At 49.5% G+C, this 15,573-nt stretch overlaps 1 protein-coding gene across 19 annotated transcripts in view; it reads right to left on the bottom strand.

The window, feature by feature from the left end:
* The window catches only part of RANBP3 (RAN binding protein 3), a 64,195-nt gene that overhangs the window by 6,500 nt on the left and 42,122 nt on the right, over positions 1–15,573 (bottom strand). For 11 of the 19 annotated variants that reach the window (XM_053585979.1, XM_053585967.1, XM_053585970.1 and 8 more), the window contains 9 exons: positions 12,167–12,232; positions 11,240–11,332; positions 10,102–10,235; positions 8,702–8,773; positions 5,244–5,363; positions 3,320–3,423; positions 2,479–2,557; positions 1,407–1,509; positions 742–866 (listed from right to left, as the gene is read on the bottom strand). In XM_053585979.1, coding sequence (XP_053441954.1) covers positions 742–866; positions 1,407–1,509; positions 2,479–2,557; positions 3,320–3,423; positions 5,244–5,363; positions 8,702–8,773; positions 10,102–10,235; positions 11,240–11,332; positions 12,167–12,232 — 896 coding nt within the window. The remainder of the gene's footprint in view (positions 1–741; positions 867–1,406; positions 1,510–2,478; positions 2,558–3,319; positions 3,424–5,243; positions 5,364–8,701; positions 8,774–10,101; positions 10,236–11,239; positions 11,333–12,166; positions 12,233–15,573) is intronic. The other 8 variants (XM_053585980.1, XM_053585969.1, XM_053585973.1 and 5 more) reach the window with 3 other exon arrangements.

Here is a 15,573-nt window from a genome sequence, read left to right as displayed (position 1 = left end):
AGTGGGTTCAAACCCGGCCTCGGCCAAAATGCAACCAAAAAATAGCCGGGTGTTGTGGCGGGCGCCTGTAGTCCCAGCTGCTCGGGAGGCTGAGGCAAGAGAATCACGTAAGCCCAAAAGCTGGAGGTTGCTGTGAACCGTGTGACATCATGGCACTCTACGGGCGGCAAAGTGAGACTCTGTCTCTACAAAAAAAAAAAATAAATAAAATAAATGGGGAAAAAAAGCAGTACCACTAAAAACTCCATAGTACTCTACGTGATTTATAGACATAGACACATCTGTATGTGTCCAGAGAAAGGAAGCAGATGGACACTGCCCACCAAACCCAGCCAGCTTGGGAGGTGTGGCCTCAGGAGGAGGAGCGGGGTGGGAGACAGGGATGGAGAGGGCGGGTTTGCAATTCTGGCTGCATCTGATTTTCTTCCTACTGAGACAAAATGATTACATGTGTTAATTATGGGTGACAACAGGAAGGTGTTTTTTCCCATAGTCTTTGTCATTTCCCAAACCATCAAGAATATCTCAAAACAGACCCTCCTGCTCTAAAACCAAAACAAAACCAGAAGACCCCTGTCTCAGGCTAAGCTCTCCATAAGAGCCCTCCAATGAGGCTACAGGGTATAGGCCAGCAGCCCACAAAGGGGAGGCCCAGGTGCCAAGGCTGCAGATCCAACCCTTGGGGGTAGGACCCCCAGGAACACAAAGGACCTTGAAGACCCAGGCCTTTGGCTCCCTCACCTGTAACACGTTGCTCTCTGCCTCTTCCCCGGTGATGACTTCCACTTTTTCCAGCAAACACTTCCGTGCTGTGGCCTTGGTGTAGGCGGCTGCTGACTCGGCCAAGGACTCTGAAATATTATTAGCTAAACAAGGCTGACTATTCGGTAAGGGGAGAGTGTGTAGCTTGCAGGAAACTGAGAGGGTGGTTCTGGCCTCAAGGACACTGACTACTCTAGGAGAGCCAGACACAGTGGCCAGAGTGGACTTTGGACACAGGCCAAGATGTTTAGCCTCAGGATGCGCAGGGAGACTACTCAGGAGCTGCCAAGTGTGGTTCCGGATCCTGACTTCCCATGCAGTACAAGACAGGACAAGGAGACTCTCCTGTGCCTGCTGCTTCAAAGTATAAAGGGTGCCATGGTACCTCACTACCCTCCCCACTGCTGCTCAACAACATGGGCCCACGTGTTCTTTAATACAGATGCCTCTCTGCTCACTGCAGTGCAGAGCCCTGAAGGCCATGGCCACTGCATACGGACCATTCGGTAGCTGGTTCACACATTGTTCCTTACTGCAGGGAAGAGTCAGTCCCCTCCTCCCTCCCAGGCAGAGTGTGGATGAACACAGTGTCCTCTCGTCATCCATTACCCCCTGAGCCATGGGGAAACAAGACTATAACACACCTTTCTCAGGGGTGGCCTCCTGGGAAGAAGATTCGGACCCAGACTCAGCAACCAAGTTTTCTCTGTTGGCATCTGAACTGATCTCATTCAATTTGGGAGGGCTCTGAAGAGAAACAAAGAAACATGGGGGAAGTGGTCATGGGGGACACATGGCTGCTGAATGGACAGACTCTGAGTGGGGACAGAAGCTCTGGGCACACCTCTGCCCAGCTCCTCATGCCATGTGCTCCCTGGCCACCCTTGCACGTTTCATATGAACACTCCCAAACTGCCTTGAAGCTTCTGCACATGGTCTCTCAGGTGTTGCCAGGGGGTGAGTGTCCCCAGTCACCTTCATCCACATGGCTATGGGAGGTAAGGCTTTGCATATTTATTTGAATACTGAATATAACAGAAAAAGGGTAGTAATGAAGCCAAAGAAGAAAGCAGAAGGTGCCTCATTAATTTAGTACAAGCTGAAACAAAGATGGAGAAGAGGGGGCCCCATATAATCACAATCAAAAGGAAGTTGGCAAACCATTCCAGAACCCTCTCCTAGGCTGGCTGGGCTCTCTGGGAATGGAGATAGCTCTTTTGTGCTCCAAAGCATTAGCTGTGGTGTGTGATCAGGGAAGCAGGGAGGCCACAGCCCTGTCTGCCAGCACAGCTGGCCTGTGTAGGCAGAAAATACAGAGGGCTTGTCCTCTTTTGGGCTGTAGTCTCACGGTCTGGATGGGGCTGGCCTCTCTCGGCTTGAGAGGGTTAAGGGTGGCCCAGCAGCAGATGACCGAAGACTTCTGTCTGATGGCTGCAATCCCAGCTGGCCTGGCAGGGAGGAACTGTGGCCCCCCACTGCCAGCATAGCCCCATGGCCTCAGGGGAAGCAAACCCATCTTGGGAGAAGCTGGTTCCTGGGCTGCCAGAGCCAATGACCTTGGCCTCACCTTCCAGTGGAGTCTGAGCCAGGTCTTTTTTCTCTTACTTGCAGCTGAGTGTCCCAACTTTACAGGAGACAATGCAGCAGCCACACTCCCCCTGCCCTCTCGACACGAAACTTCTGGTCTCCAAGAACAGTCCCAACATGGCCACTCACCAAAACTCGCTCACTCATGTTCTGGCCAAATACGAACTTGTTGCTGGAAGCATCGGCACTACTGGTCGAGTTCTCTAAACTGAAGAGAAGATGTGTAGTGAGTGTAGAGACAACAGGTAGGTGTGGCCAGGCAAATGAACATACACACAGATGCAGGCACATGGGTGCACGAGGCACAGCGCAGGGTCCTCTCTGCTGTGTGCGCCAGAGACAGGGTCCATGATACTGCCTCACTGCGCCACATGAAAACATGGATCTGTAGCCTGTCTTGGATAAAGGGACCCAACAGTACTAGGGAAGCCCATGTTCTACCCGTTCCTCAGGCCTATTTCCCAGGCAGAACACACTTTCTCCTCAAACACCTGGAGGGACAGCTGGGCTATGTGTGAGCTCCACCACGGGAAGTGCTGATCGAGCACAGGGCAGGGTCTTTACCCCATGTGCCCAAGCTGAAGGTAAAGGGGCACCAGGGCTTTTGAAACCTTGCAGCTGATGCAAAGCAACTGAGCCACAACTGGCCCCTTCAGGTCTGTTCTGAGCAGGAGGTCTGTATGACAGAGGTCACCTCAAGGGCCGTGCCTTTCACACACCCCTGGACAACCCCACAGAGCTCTGGTCCAGCCTCAAGTATCTGTCCAATCCCAGGACAAAGCCCACCACCCTGTCCTGTCCACAGCTGGGCCCAGATGGTGACCTGGATCCTGAAGGCATCTGCTTCCCCTGGAGCTGCCTGGCTTTTGGTCCAGGTGCCAAGGCTCCTAGGCCTGAGGATCGTGGGCCCCTCTGTGGCTGGGGACTTTCCCAAACACTTGCACCACCATGCTAAGGCTGGCCACTATACCTGGAGCTGATATACTGAAGGAAATAGTTTGTTGCAGTTGGCATTTCTGAACTGGGGTGTCCAGCGTTTTCCATGTCAGCTTCATCAGTGTTCTCATTCATTAGCTAGAGAATGGAGAAGACACTTGCTACTCAGAGAATGACAGGGCCTGGAACTTTACAACTCAGTCTGCCTGTACAAGCCAAGGTGCAGGTGCAGGCGGGGTGCACCCTCTCCCTGTCCCTGTCTCTCTCTCTCTCTCTCTCACACACACACACAGACAGGCATGCGCGAGTATGGCGGGGGTTGGGGAGTAGGGCTATAGTCAATGCTACCACTTCCTGCTTTCAACAGTTAACACACAAAAATGTACATAAAGCAGCAGAGAGCTTTTTCTACCTTGTTGTAGAATACTACCTACAAGCTGGCATCTTGCTGGCATTTTTGTCAATGCCTCTGTATCAAGAACATAGAAAATTTACAAGCAGGTATTTTAAGAGGTTTACTATAAACATGAGAAAAGCATCACCTCCTGAGGGCTTCTTTTACACTGCAATGGCTGTGCTTAGTCTGTCAGATACATTATCTAGCTGAGTCCTCCCGGAACCTTGTGAAGTGGATATTGTGGACCCCATCTTACAGACAAGAGGGCAGAGGCCCACGGAGATGAGACCAGAGCTCAAGTGTCTTTGACAGGTGATGGGGCTGACTGTGAGACTCTGAAGCCCACACAGAGCCCTACACATTGGGCCCATCCCAATTTCAAAGCAGCTCTCCCCCCAAGCTCCAGGCACAGACTCAACAGAGCCTAAGGTCCAATAGCCAAGCTCTTCCTGCCTCCTCTCTGGAGGGAACAGCTCCCAAGGGAGTTATTCTTTTGATTTCAAGCCACAGCAACATTCACTGACACCTGTCTCAGCAGTTTGTGCTTCTGATGCACAGCAAGCAACAAGGGAAGAAGCGGAAAACTCAATCCAGTGCTTCCTACACTCCACAGAGATCTGTTTCTTTATCTCAAGATTCTTCCTCGTTGGCACTATTGATGGCTGGGCCAGTTTGTTTTCTGTGGGGCCATCCTGGGCACTATAAGATACCTGGCCTCTATCCACTCCATGCCAGAAATGTCCCCTACTTGTGATGACCAAAAATGCCTCTAGATAAAGCCATGATACTGCCTCTCAGGCTTCTAAAGAAGCTTCTTGCCAGATGAGCTGCTGGAAGTGCCACAGAAGGTCCTGTGCCTGTGGCTGGGAGAGGTGGTCTTCCCAGAGCCCCAGCACAAAGGTCCAGGGATGTTCCCTGTCACTAAGTCTCCAGACTAGACCATCACACTTAGAAAAAGGGTAGTACTGAAGCTACTAGAGGGAAGCTGAGAGCTGACAGACTTTACTGTTGTCTTTCAGGAAAGAAAATGGAATCGTTTCCTGCACAAGTGATTCTGTCCCCCGGAGAACAATTGACATCTTTCGCTGTCACGACTGGGAAAAGTGGGGGGAGGGGGGCTCCTGGCATGGAGTGGGCCAAGGACATTGCTCAGCACCTGCAGTGCCCACAACAGTCCCTCAGAAAACCAAGAATGATCTAGTCCAAATGCGTTAATGCTGAGATGGAGAAACACTGAAAAAGTCTCTGGCGCAATGTGGAAAGTATTGATTATGCTGTCTACTCTCTTCTCTGCTATGAAAATCTGAGTTCTCAGGGCTAAGCATGATCAGCTGCTCCCTATCCCCTGCCTAGGGAGCACGAGGGAGCCTGACTTGACAAGCCACCACAGGTGGGAACTCTGCAGCCTGGCGGCTGGGCGGGTGTGTGCCTGGGAGCTAGGGAAGGTGGGAAGCATGCAGAGCAGCAGCTGGCTGTGCTGTGACTCACAGAGCTGTCCCTCTCCTCCCCACCCACTACTTTCCTGTTGTGTAACTTGGGAGAGGCACAGCCCATCACATACCTTAACTCTGTCCCTCAAGTTCTGTCCAAATACGAAGGCTTGCTGTGCAGCTTGTTCTTTTTTCTCACAGTTTTCTTCCTCATAAGTATTGCCAGACTCATATTTCTGGGGTTCTTTCTCCTATTTAAAAAAAACACCACCACCACAAAATACATAACCCAAAAAAGGTGACACACTCAGAAGATAAGAAAGACCCCAGGTGATGCCATTGCACCTTGTTTACTCCACTTCTCCTCTGGGCAGAGGTCCCTGGCAAGAGTCAGCCTGAGACTTGTCCTAGGACCAGCCTTGCCAGCAGCCTGTGATAGAGGTTCCCTGGGTGGGGCCCTGGGAGAAGGTCCCTGACGTCACCAACCACAAGCTGCTGGTTGCCTTCACAGGCACATGGATTTGTTTTAGACACATGGGAATCAATATGAGAGGGACAGGTTTGGGTACTTGAAAGCCACATGGCAGAGGCTGGTCTCTAGTCCTGAAGGCCTCTGTGAGGCCGAGCTCTCCAGGGCTTCCGCAGATGCTACAAGGCTGCTTTATTGAGATGCTTTTAATCAACATTTGCTTAGAGTCATATTTGCTTCTGATATAAAAAAGCCCCTGTTGGGTGTGACAGCTAACACCTGTAATCCCAACAATTTGGGAGGTCAAGGTGGAAGGATCACTTAAGCCCAGAAGCTTGAAACCAGACTGGACAACACAGCAAGACCCTGCTTCTACAAAAAAATTTAAAAATTAATTAGCTGGATGTGGTGGCACAAACTTGCAGTTCTACTTCTTGAGAGTCTGAGGCAGGAGGATTGCTTGAGCCCAGCAGTTGAAGACTGCAGTAAGGTATGACTGTACTACTGTGCTCCAGCCTAGGCAACAGAGAGAGAGGATGTCTCTTTAAAAAAAAAGGCGCCTGTGGCACTGGCCCCAGATACCAGAAGAGTAAGGTTACTGGTCCCAGCCAAAACTGCAACAACAATGAAAAAAAAAAAGGGGGGTGGTGGTGGTGGCTGGGCACAGTGGTTCACACCTGTAATCATAGCACTCTGGGAGGCCAAGGTAGGTGGGTTATTTAAGCTCAGGAGTTCAAAACCAGCCTGAGCAAGAGCAAGACTCTGTCTCTAAAACAAACAAATAACACCCCCCCCCCCCAAAAAAAGAAAATACTAGCCACACGTTGTAGCAGGTACCTAGAGTTCTTCCAGCTATTCAGGAAGCTGAGGCAGGAGGATCACTTGAGTCCAGGAGTTTGAGGTTGCTATGAGCTAGGCTGACACAACAGCACTCTAGCCTGGGCAAAAGAGTGAGACCCGGTTTCCAAAAAAAAAAGGGAAAAAAGAGGTGGGTAAAGAAAATACAATGTAGCTGTAACCAATAGAGAGGCAGGTCTTTGATATGAAATGGTGTCCATTATACACTGACTGGAAGAAAAAGCTAAGACGTGGGATACAGAAGTGTGATCCAAAAGCAAACCTAATCCTAAGTCTGTGTATTTAGAAATGTCCAGGATAGAAAACAGGAGAGAGAATTTAAACTATTAAAAGAGCTAAGTTAACTGGATGGTGTCTTTCACTTGATACTTTATAAAATTTCTCTACTGTTTAAATATTTTTTTTTTTGGTAGAGACAGAGTCTCACTTTATGGCCCTTGGTAGAGTGCCGTGGCCTCACACAGCTCACAGCAACCTCCAACTTCTGGGCTTAAGCAAGTCTCTGGCCTCAGCCTCCCGAGTAGCTGGGACTACAGGCGCCCGCCACAACGCCCGGCTATTTTTTTGGTTGCAGTTTGGCCGGGGCCGGGTTTGAACCTGCCACCCTCGGTATATGGGGCCAGCGCCCTACCGACTGAGCCACAGGCACTGCCCTGTTTAAATATTTTTTTTTGGTAGAGACAGTCTCACTTTATGGCCCTCGGTAGAGTGCCGTGGCATCACACAGCTCACAGCAACCTCCAACTCCTGGGCTTAAGCGATTCTCTTGCCTCAGCCTCCCGAGTAGCTGGGACTACAGGCGCCCACCACAACGCCCAGCTATTTTTTGGTTGCAGTTTGGCTGGGGCGGGGTTTGAACCCGCCACCCTCGGTATATGGGGCCGGCACCTTACCGACTGAGCCACAGGCGCCGCCCCTGTTTAAATATTTTTAACATGCAGTTACTTTGTAACTAACATTAATGGATTCATTTATCTTGGGATAATGGAATATGGAGTTGCTGGCACTTCATACATGTTTTTCTTACACTACAAGGTAAGAGCTATTGTGTAATTTGAAGTTTAAAATGTCTTTTGGGCAGATGCTCTGGGGATGTGTATGATGGACAAAAACACAAAGAGATGTGACAAGACCTGAAGACTGCGAACTCCAAGTGAGAAAGGCTGCAGACAGCCTGATGCCACACAGTGCTTCTGCAGGGCAGGAAAGACTACCGAGCCCCAAGAAGGGTGGGTCACAGCACAAATTACACTTTCTGGAACACATTTAAAGAGTTTGTGCTCCCTATAAATTTTGCTGATGACTTCACACTGAAGCCTCATGCCTGTGCAAGAGTGAGCATGGCCTTTTAAAATGAAACACAATCTGTATGTGGCGATCTGGGAGTCCTCAGAGGACAGACCAATCCCTAGCTCCACTGCAGACCATTGGGAAGAAACTTAGCAGAAACGCATGCCCGGCCCTTGACTTCAGTATGCTGTGTTCCCTGTTCACCCTCTGACCAGTGCTGTTCCCAAGTAGGCAGAGCCCACAGAGTCACCTGAGGTGGGGGACACAGGAAGAGATGTAAACAGCCAAATGTTTCTTTTCTTTCTTTCTTTCTTTGAGACAGTCTCATTATGTCACCCTCGGTAGAGTGCCATGGCGTCACAGCTCACAGCAACCTCAAACTCTTGGGTTCAAGCGATTCTCTTGCCTCAGCCTCCAAAGTAGCTGGAACTACATGCACCCATCACAATGCCCAGCTAGACAGACAAATGTTTCTGACCATAGAGTATGTTTATAACCTGATAAGACCTTTTAAAAGGCCTTAATGGTACTAACAAGCAAATTCTGACACCTGTAATCACAGTCTATGTGTGTACACATGTATGCATGTTTGTGTGTAATGGCTTTTCCCCACTTCCCAAAGAAAGCATCTGAAGTCTAACCTTGGCTGCTCACATATTGGCCACCCCAACCCATAAGCCCTACTACTAAAGGCTGCCTCCCATAGCTCATGGTCCCTGACAGGCACCGTGTTAGTGTGTGCCATGTTTGTGGATGGTGTGGAGAGGCAAAGGTCATGCTTGGGCTGCTGCTGAAAAGGCCAGAGAAGGGCACACACAGCCCGCCCTGCCAATCTCAGCAGAGCCAGGTAATCATGGGATAGTATGGGTGCAACCTCTGCATGTAAACCACATGCAGAGCCGCTGATGGGTGTGTGGCATGTGGGGCTCCATCCCAGACCCACATGGCTTTGGGAAACCGGGAGGGACACACCTGGGAACTGGGAGTGGCAGCCAGGAGACCCTGCGGCATGGAAACTGACTTCGGCTCCCAGGGGTGTCCAGCCTGAAGAAGGGAAATGGAGAGGCCCGACCTCTGAACTCAACGCTGGTAGGGAGCACACTTGTCTGCATTGCTGAGGAAGGGCTAGAACCAACAGGAAAGCGACTCAGGCAGATGGGGACCAAGCTGGTGCTGCCTACGTGGCCTGTGTACCCACCACTGGGAATGCTGGAGGAGGACAGGATGGGCTGGGTCACTTCCAGGTCTCCCTCCAACTCAAAAACTACACACCTGAGCACCCTGAACCCTGACAAGCCCAGCTACTGAAGCTCCCAAGCAGTAGTATGGTGGACGTGCTTTTAGGGGGAACCTCCTCAGGGATATGGTTTAAATTTTAATTGTAAATAGCCATTTTCTTTTCTTTTTTTTTTTTTGTAGAGACAGAGTCTCACTGTACCGCCCTCAGGTAGAGTGCCATGGCGTCACACGGCTCACAGCAACCTCTAACTCTTGGGCTTACGCGATTCTCTTGCCTCAGCCTCCCGAGCAGCTGGGACTACAGGCACCTGCCACAACGCCCAGCTATTTTTTTGTTGCAGTTTGGCCGGGGCTGGGTTTGAACCCGCTATCCTCGGCATATGGGGCCGGCGCCTTACTGACTGAGCCACAGGCGCCGCCCGTAAATAGCCATTTTCACCAACTGAGCTTGGGCATCTACTGGAGGTGGAGGGCATAAAACCACAGGCCACTGAAATGGATGGAGCGGAAAGCAGACATACAGATCCCATCCAGCTTTCACATGGAAGAGGCCATGGGGTATGTTTCCACACTCTCAACTCCAAACCCATCTCTACCAACCTCAACAGCAGGCTCGTTACCAAATGCCCCTTGTTTTACAATGGCTATGAAACACACTGCCTTAGGCCTATATCCTGAAGGACTTTTCCCCTTTAAATGAACTATTTCTGAGCTGACTTCCCAGGCAAACTTTTTCAACTAGAATTGAGCACTCATATGAGTCCCCGAGGGATTGTCTGGGTTTGGGACAGAAAAGGGAGCAAGCTGTTTCTACATAATTGCTGCAAGACACTCATCTGCCAGCTGTCCCTCTGGTTCAGTGATTCCACAGAACACAGTGATCCAGGTGCCCCAGCAGGAAAACTCGGGCAGAGCATGCTTGTGGCACCGTTCTCTGTGACTAATGGAGAAAGACCAGTCTTGGCAGTCTAGTAATTTGGTTCATCAGTTATGATTACTCACTAAGACCACTGAGCAAATCCAGGAATCCTTAAAACAGCCTCATGTTGAAACTGCACAGAACAGGTAAACAGTCCATGCACTCAACAGAACCCCAGAAGCATCACCCTACCACCCATGCAGGACCCACTTACCTCAAGTGTACGTGCCTCTTCGGCAGATTCAGAAAGACTTCTCTGTGCAGTGTTTCCAGGTGATGCTGCTGGCACTGGCCCTGGCCCTGTGCAGTCTGCTGGAATGCTAAGCCCGTTGGTGCCACTGTTGGGGACTGTGGTGGGGAGGGGAGGAAAGGAGGCAGGGAACACTAGTGTTCAGAGAGGCACCTCCCTCCCCTACTTGCTGAGGGACTGGACATCCTCCTACTGTGTAGGCCCTTGCACACATCTCCTTTTTAAGGAAAGGACCTCATGTCTCTATGAAGAGCCATAAATTCTTAGGTTAAGAAAACCTCATAGATATGAGTCTACCTCAGATATGAGGCTATCTTATTTTTATTTCAAAAAGAACCATGTGACTTTTCAGTGTGTCTAAAAGCATTACTACTAACTAAAGGGGGGGGAAAAAAAAACAGAAAAAGAAAATATATTGGGGAACAATTCTTTATGAATGTTCCTAGTAAGGAGATCGTGCATTCCTCCCCTTAAATAGTTAAAGAGTTTATGACACACACAATTTTAAATCTGGCTTTGACTGTTTAGCATTAGATTAAAACAATGTTACCAAAAACCCTTCAGAAATATGAACTATTTCCTTTGTGTTAGATGCTGAGTTGCCTCCAAAGAAAAGCTCATTAGTGTTAAGAAAATTAAGGACTAATTGGACACCACTACCTCCCAAGATAGAATGGAAGTACAGTTTTAGGAGCTACATATAAAGGCTGGTAAATAAGGTAAAAATGCACATCTAACCAAAAGGACTCTTCACATCTCTTAGATGACCTATAAAGTTAAAAGGCTGAAGCTTTATCTGCAAACATGCAAATCTAAACATTCCCAGGAACTGGCCAGATTTTATGGAGACAAGAGAACAAACAGAGCCCATTTCCCCACAGTCATCTGGGGGGAGGTGCTTCTCTCTCCTCCTCTGTGGGCCTTGCAGGCTGGAGGGAACCGGGTGGGGGTGGCTGATTTAAAGGATCACCTTTTCCTAGCTCTCTGTATTTCTGGGTGCATTCAGTTGTCACCTGTGCCGAGACACTGCTGTCTCAGGCATGACTTCATAACTTCTTTACCCTGCCGTCTGAGCCTAGGTGCCAAGGCTGCCGATTCTTACCAGTCTGGGACAGCGCCTTTGGCTGCGGGGCTTGTAACACTGCTGGACGAAGCACACTCCGCTGCTGCTCCTTCGGCTTCTGGCTTGGCAGACCTGGGAACAGATGTTGGCTTTCCCAGGGCCTCCAGTTCCCTGGCGGAAACTCAAGACCCCCTGCGCCCAGGTACTTCAGAGAAGACTGACTGACCCCCAGCAGGTTAACTTGGAAGGGAAAAACTTTAAAAAAAAAAAAAAAAAAAGAAACCTGATGTCTTTGCAGGGAGGCATGCAGATTCTGGCTATTGTTATTTTTATATGTGATTAAGTAAAAATTCCTAGCCATCAAGTGGAGATAGCAAGGAGAGAGTAGAGAAACCACAGCCGCCCCATGACCTTTAGGACTCTGCATGGGGTCACACAAAGGCATCCTTTGCACCCACTTTTTAATTATTATTTTTTTTATTTTTACTTTTTGGAGACAGAGTCTTATTTTGTCACCCCTGGTAGAGTGCCATGGCGTCACAGCTCACAGCAACCTCAAACTCTTGGGCTCAAGCGATCCTCTTCCCAAGGGAATTGCCTGAGCTCACATGGCAGCAGTTCTGCGAACTGAGGTTTAACACACAGCATGTTAAGGCCAGAATGTTCTGAAGAAACAGGCTGCACTGCCATGCTATAGCTAGGTACAGACTCAGCACACCCCACCCCATCCCACACCAAGCCTGGTCCTGGAATGCCACCTCTTCTGAGTGCACAGGGCTCACAGGGAGCAGTCCCCAGCCCCCTGTCAACTGCCTTTCTTTGAGTAGCTTTCCAGGGCTCATCGGTCAGGTCACAGATAGCCTAGAACACAGGTGAGGCTGCAGTGTCCAGGTGTGGCTGGACAAGAGACCTGGAAAGCTGTCAGGAAGCTGTTTTCCCCGTTCTCCGTGGAGGCACGTGACCTACCTGCGCTGGGTGCCTGGCCATGGATCAGGGTTGGTGGCTTCAACCGGAACCCACTGCTCCTTTCCTCTAAAAGCACAAGATGAATTATAAACAGCAGGTTTGCCTAGGCAGGGGCTGGGCCTGGGAGGAGGGAGGCAGGAGAGGGCTTTGGTCTCAGACTCAGTGACCATGGGCCTGGAGACTTAGGGGAAACATTTCCATCTGTCCAACTGGCAGGGCAATGCAGCAGCTAGGGGGTGGGAGAGAGGCAGGGGCCTCAGGAAGTGGTGTCTCTGAGGCATACTACTAACAGTGGGTGCCCAGAGTGAGGCTGAGTGCACTGATCCCCAATGGCCTGCTTAGGAGCTGAGGCACAGCCCAGGAGAAAGTCAGGGAGTCATAGAGCAAAGGTTCCAGGGAGCTGTGTCCCTTTCCTAGAGTACTTCTGTTACAGCATGTGTCTGTAGCTTAGAAAAGCCTCAGCCCTACCATCAGATGTTTGAGGAATGAGATCCGCTTTTTGTGGTGAAAAGGTCAAGGTGGCAGGAGCCTAGCTTCCTTCCTTTTCCAGATGTGCCAGTTGCTTAGTGAGAGACAGCTCTCCTGGCACCTGTAAGGAGACTAAGTCTCCCGAGGATGGAGCTTGGGCTGACAAATGAACAGAGATGGGGCTCAGTGCCCATAGCATAGTGTAAGTTACGGTGCCAGCCACAAACACGGAAAGTGATAAGTTCAAATCATGCCCGGGCCAGCTAAACAACAACGACAACTGCAACAAAAAACGGCCAGGCATTGTGGCAGGTGCCTGTAGTCCCAGCTACTTGGGAGGCTGAGGCAAGAGAATTGCTTAGGCCTGGGAGTTTGAGGTTGCTGTGAGCTGTGACGCCACAGCACTCTACTGAGGGCGACATAGTGAGACTATCTCAAAAGAGGAAAAAAAAAAAAAATGCACAGAGCTGGAAAAGCAAATGCCCAAGAGCTATCTCGAAAGTCTGGCTTCAGCTCAGACACCTTTCCACATGGATCCCACATCTCCCCATCTGTGTGTCTTGGTGACCTTGTCCACTGGTGGGGATAGCAATCTAGCCTGATCTATGACAGGAAGGATCATCATAAAAGGCCCCTGACTCCGGCAGGCAGGCCCACATCTAGGAAGCACAGGTGCTATGGCATCACATCTCCTAGGGGCAGCCCTGTTTTTGTGCTAAGGTTCAACCTTTGTTGGGAAGCAGAGCACAATATCAACACACACAAATCAATTCTATGTCTACACACTACCAGTGAACAATCTGAGAATGAAATTAAGAAAATAATTCCGGCGGCACCTGTGGCTCAAGGAGTAGGGTGCCGATCCCATATGCCGGAGGTGGCGGGTTCAAACCCAGCCCCGGCCAAAAAAAAAAAAACCAAAAAAAAAAAAAAAAGAAAATAATTTCATTTTATAAAAGCACCAGAATACTTGGGAAAAAATATAACAAAAGGAAACTATAAAACACTGCTGGAAGAAATAAAAGACTTCAATAAATATAAAGGCAAGAAAAAGAAAAAAAAAAAGGCTCCATAAAGTCATACATGTAGTCTGATTCTATTTATATGAAAGGTTCAGAATGGGGGCAAATTCATGGAGAAAGTGGATTCATGGTTGCCAGCAGCTGGAGGAGGCAGTTTGGGGGATGATTGCTGACAGAGTCAGGGCTTGCTTCTGAAGCGATGGAAATGTTTTAAAATTAATTATGGTGAGGACAGCCCAGCTCTGTGGATACACGAAAAAAACACTCAATTGTATACTAAGACAATGATGACAAGACCCAGAACACTTTGTCAGACTGAACATTCAGATATAAAGGAAAATCAAAGCAGGATTCAGAATGTTAAAGAAAAACACTTCCCCTGCTGTGCTGGGGAGTCATACTGCTTTCCTTGGGCGATAACAGGATCTTAACAACTCTCATTACTAGTTAACATGAATGAGTTGAGCCTGCTAGTGGGGTTGGTGCCTCTCCCATAATAGGGTGGTCATAAAACCAAACTCAGGAGAACCAGACACCACAGGATGCAGAAGGAAGAGATGCTCACTGCCACATGTTCCTTTTTATGAGGGAAATACTGAATTACATTTCCAAAGCATAGGATTATTTAGATGACCAGTAATTTAGATACATTGAGATAATTTTTAGAAAGCCTTCACACTGGCTTTCCAACCAAGGAACCTTCAGGCTGATGAGGCACGGCAGGCCTAGGTAACTGTCACCACTGACCAGCTAGTAGTTCTGGGCTCAGACCCATGCCCACCCTGCAGCAACACAGGAAATCCATACTGAAAGCTGCAATGAATAGATAGGCAGATAGACAAGCATGCTGTATTTCCAAAGGGAACTAGGGCCTTAGGGGACTGAAGGGGCCCGTGAAAGCAGTGAAGTGTGCTCCCGGAGCAGCTAAACTCTGGAGGCCCCTGTCTTGGGTCCCACTCCTTTAAAACATGGGCAATTGCTTCTGATTCCTTCCAGAAACTCCCTTTTCTTGCAACATAGTCAGAGTGAGGCTTGGGGCTGTGCGGGCTACTGTACTTAAGTCTCCCCAAGGGCACATGCATCCCTTAGAAGAAGAGGCTGCCACCCACCTCCATCCCATCCCAACCCCCCACCACTGGGGCAGCCTTTGCCCTTCTGAGAAACAAGGTGGCTCCTGTTTTGTGGGGGTTCAGGCCTGCCTAAGTCTCTGAGTGATGTCTGAAGGACAGGGAAGCCTTGATTTGACCAGGAAAGCATACTGGAATTAAACCTGGCATGCAGCAGGTGTTGAGAAGGATTCAGGAGGAAGCAGCCAGGTAGGCAGCTGGGGCATGTGAAATGATGGTGCTGGTACAAGGTGGGGAGAGAGCAACAGGTCACACACCAAGGACAGCGAGAGCCAAATTTAAGGGGCAGAAATCTGCTGAGGGGAAGCTAAAGGAACCCTGATGGTCCTGGATTGGCGGTACCCATGTTCTCCAGACCATCTCTGAATACAGAGAGATTCTAGTAGAGTGTAAACCCAGCTCTGTCTGCTGCAGTCTGGGAACAGAGACATGCCATGAGATGGTAAGATCATGGGAGCACATGCAGTACCCAGATCTTGGTTCTAAAGACCACTCTCCGCCACAAAGAACTAGGGCCTCTATGAGGAACGTTAGCAACTCCAGGGCTGGAATAGAGAAGAAAATGAGCCAAGAGCCTTTTGCTGTGAAAAAATAAAGGAAGTGCTCAAAGGAATGGTGGGGACATGCCAAAAGGACACAGGAACCTCCCAACAAAGCTTCCACTGGCTGAATCTGGGACAACCTGCACATTAAAATAAAAACTAGTGACAACAGATTATAGCCCACTGACATAATCAAGGAATAAGTAATGGGGAGAAAAGCAAGCTTTCTGTCCAGTGAAATGCCAATG

The sequence above is a fragment of the Nycticebus coucang genome, chromosome 3 (assembly GCF_027406575.1).
Source record: "Nycticebus coucang isolate mNycCou1 chromosome 3, mNycCou1.pri, whole genome shotgun sequence".
Taxonomy (NCBI): domain Eukaryota; kingdom Metazoa; phylum Chordata; class Mammalia; order Primates; family Lorisidae; genus Nycticebus; species Nycticebus coucang.
This window is presented reverse-complemented; position numbering and strand designations above follow the sequence as displayed.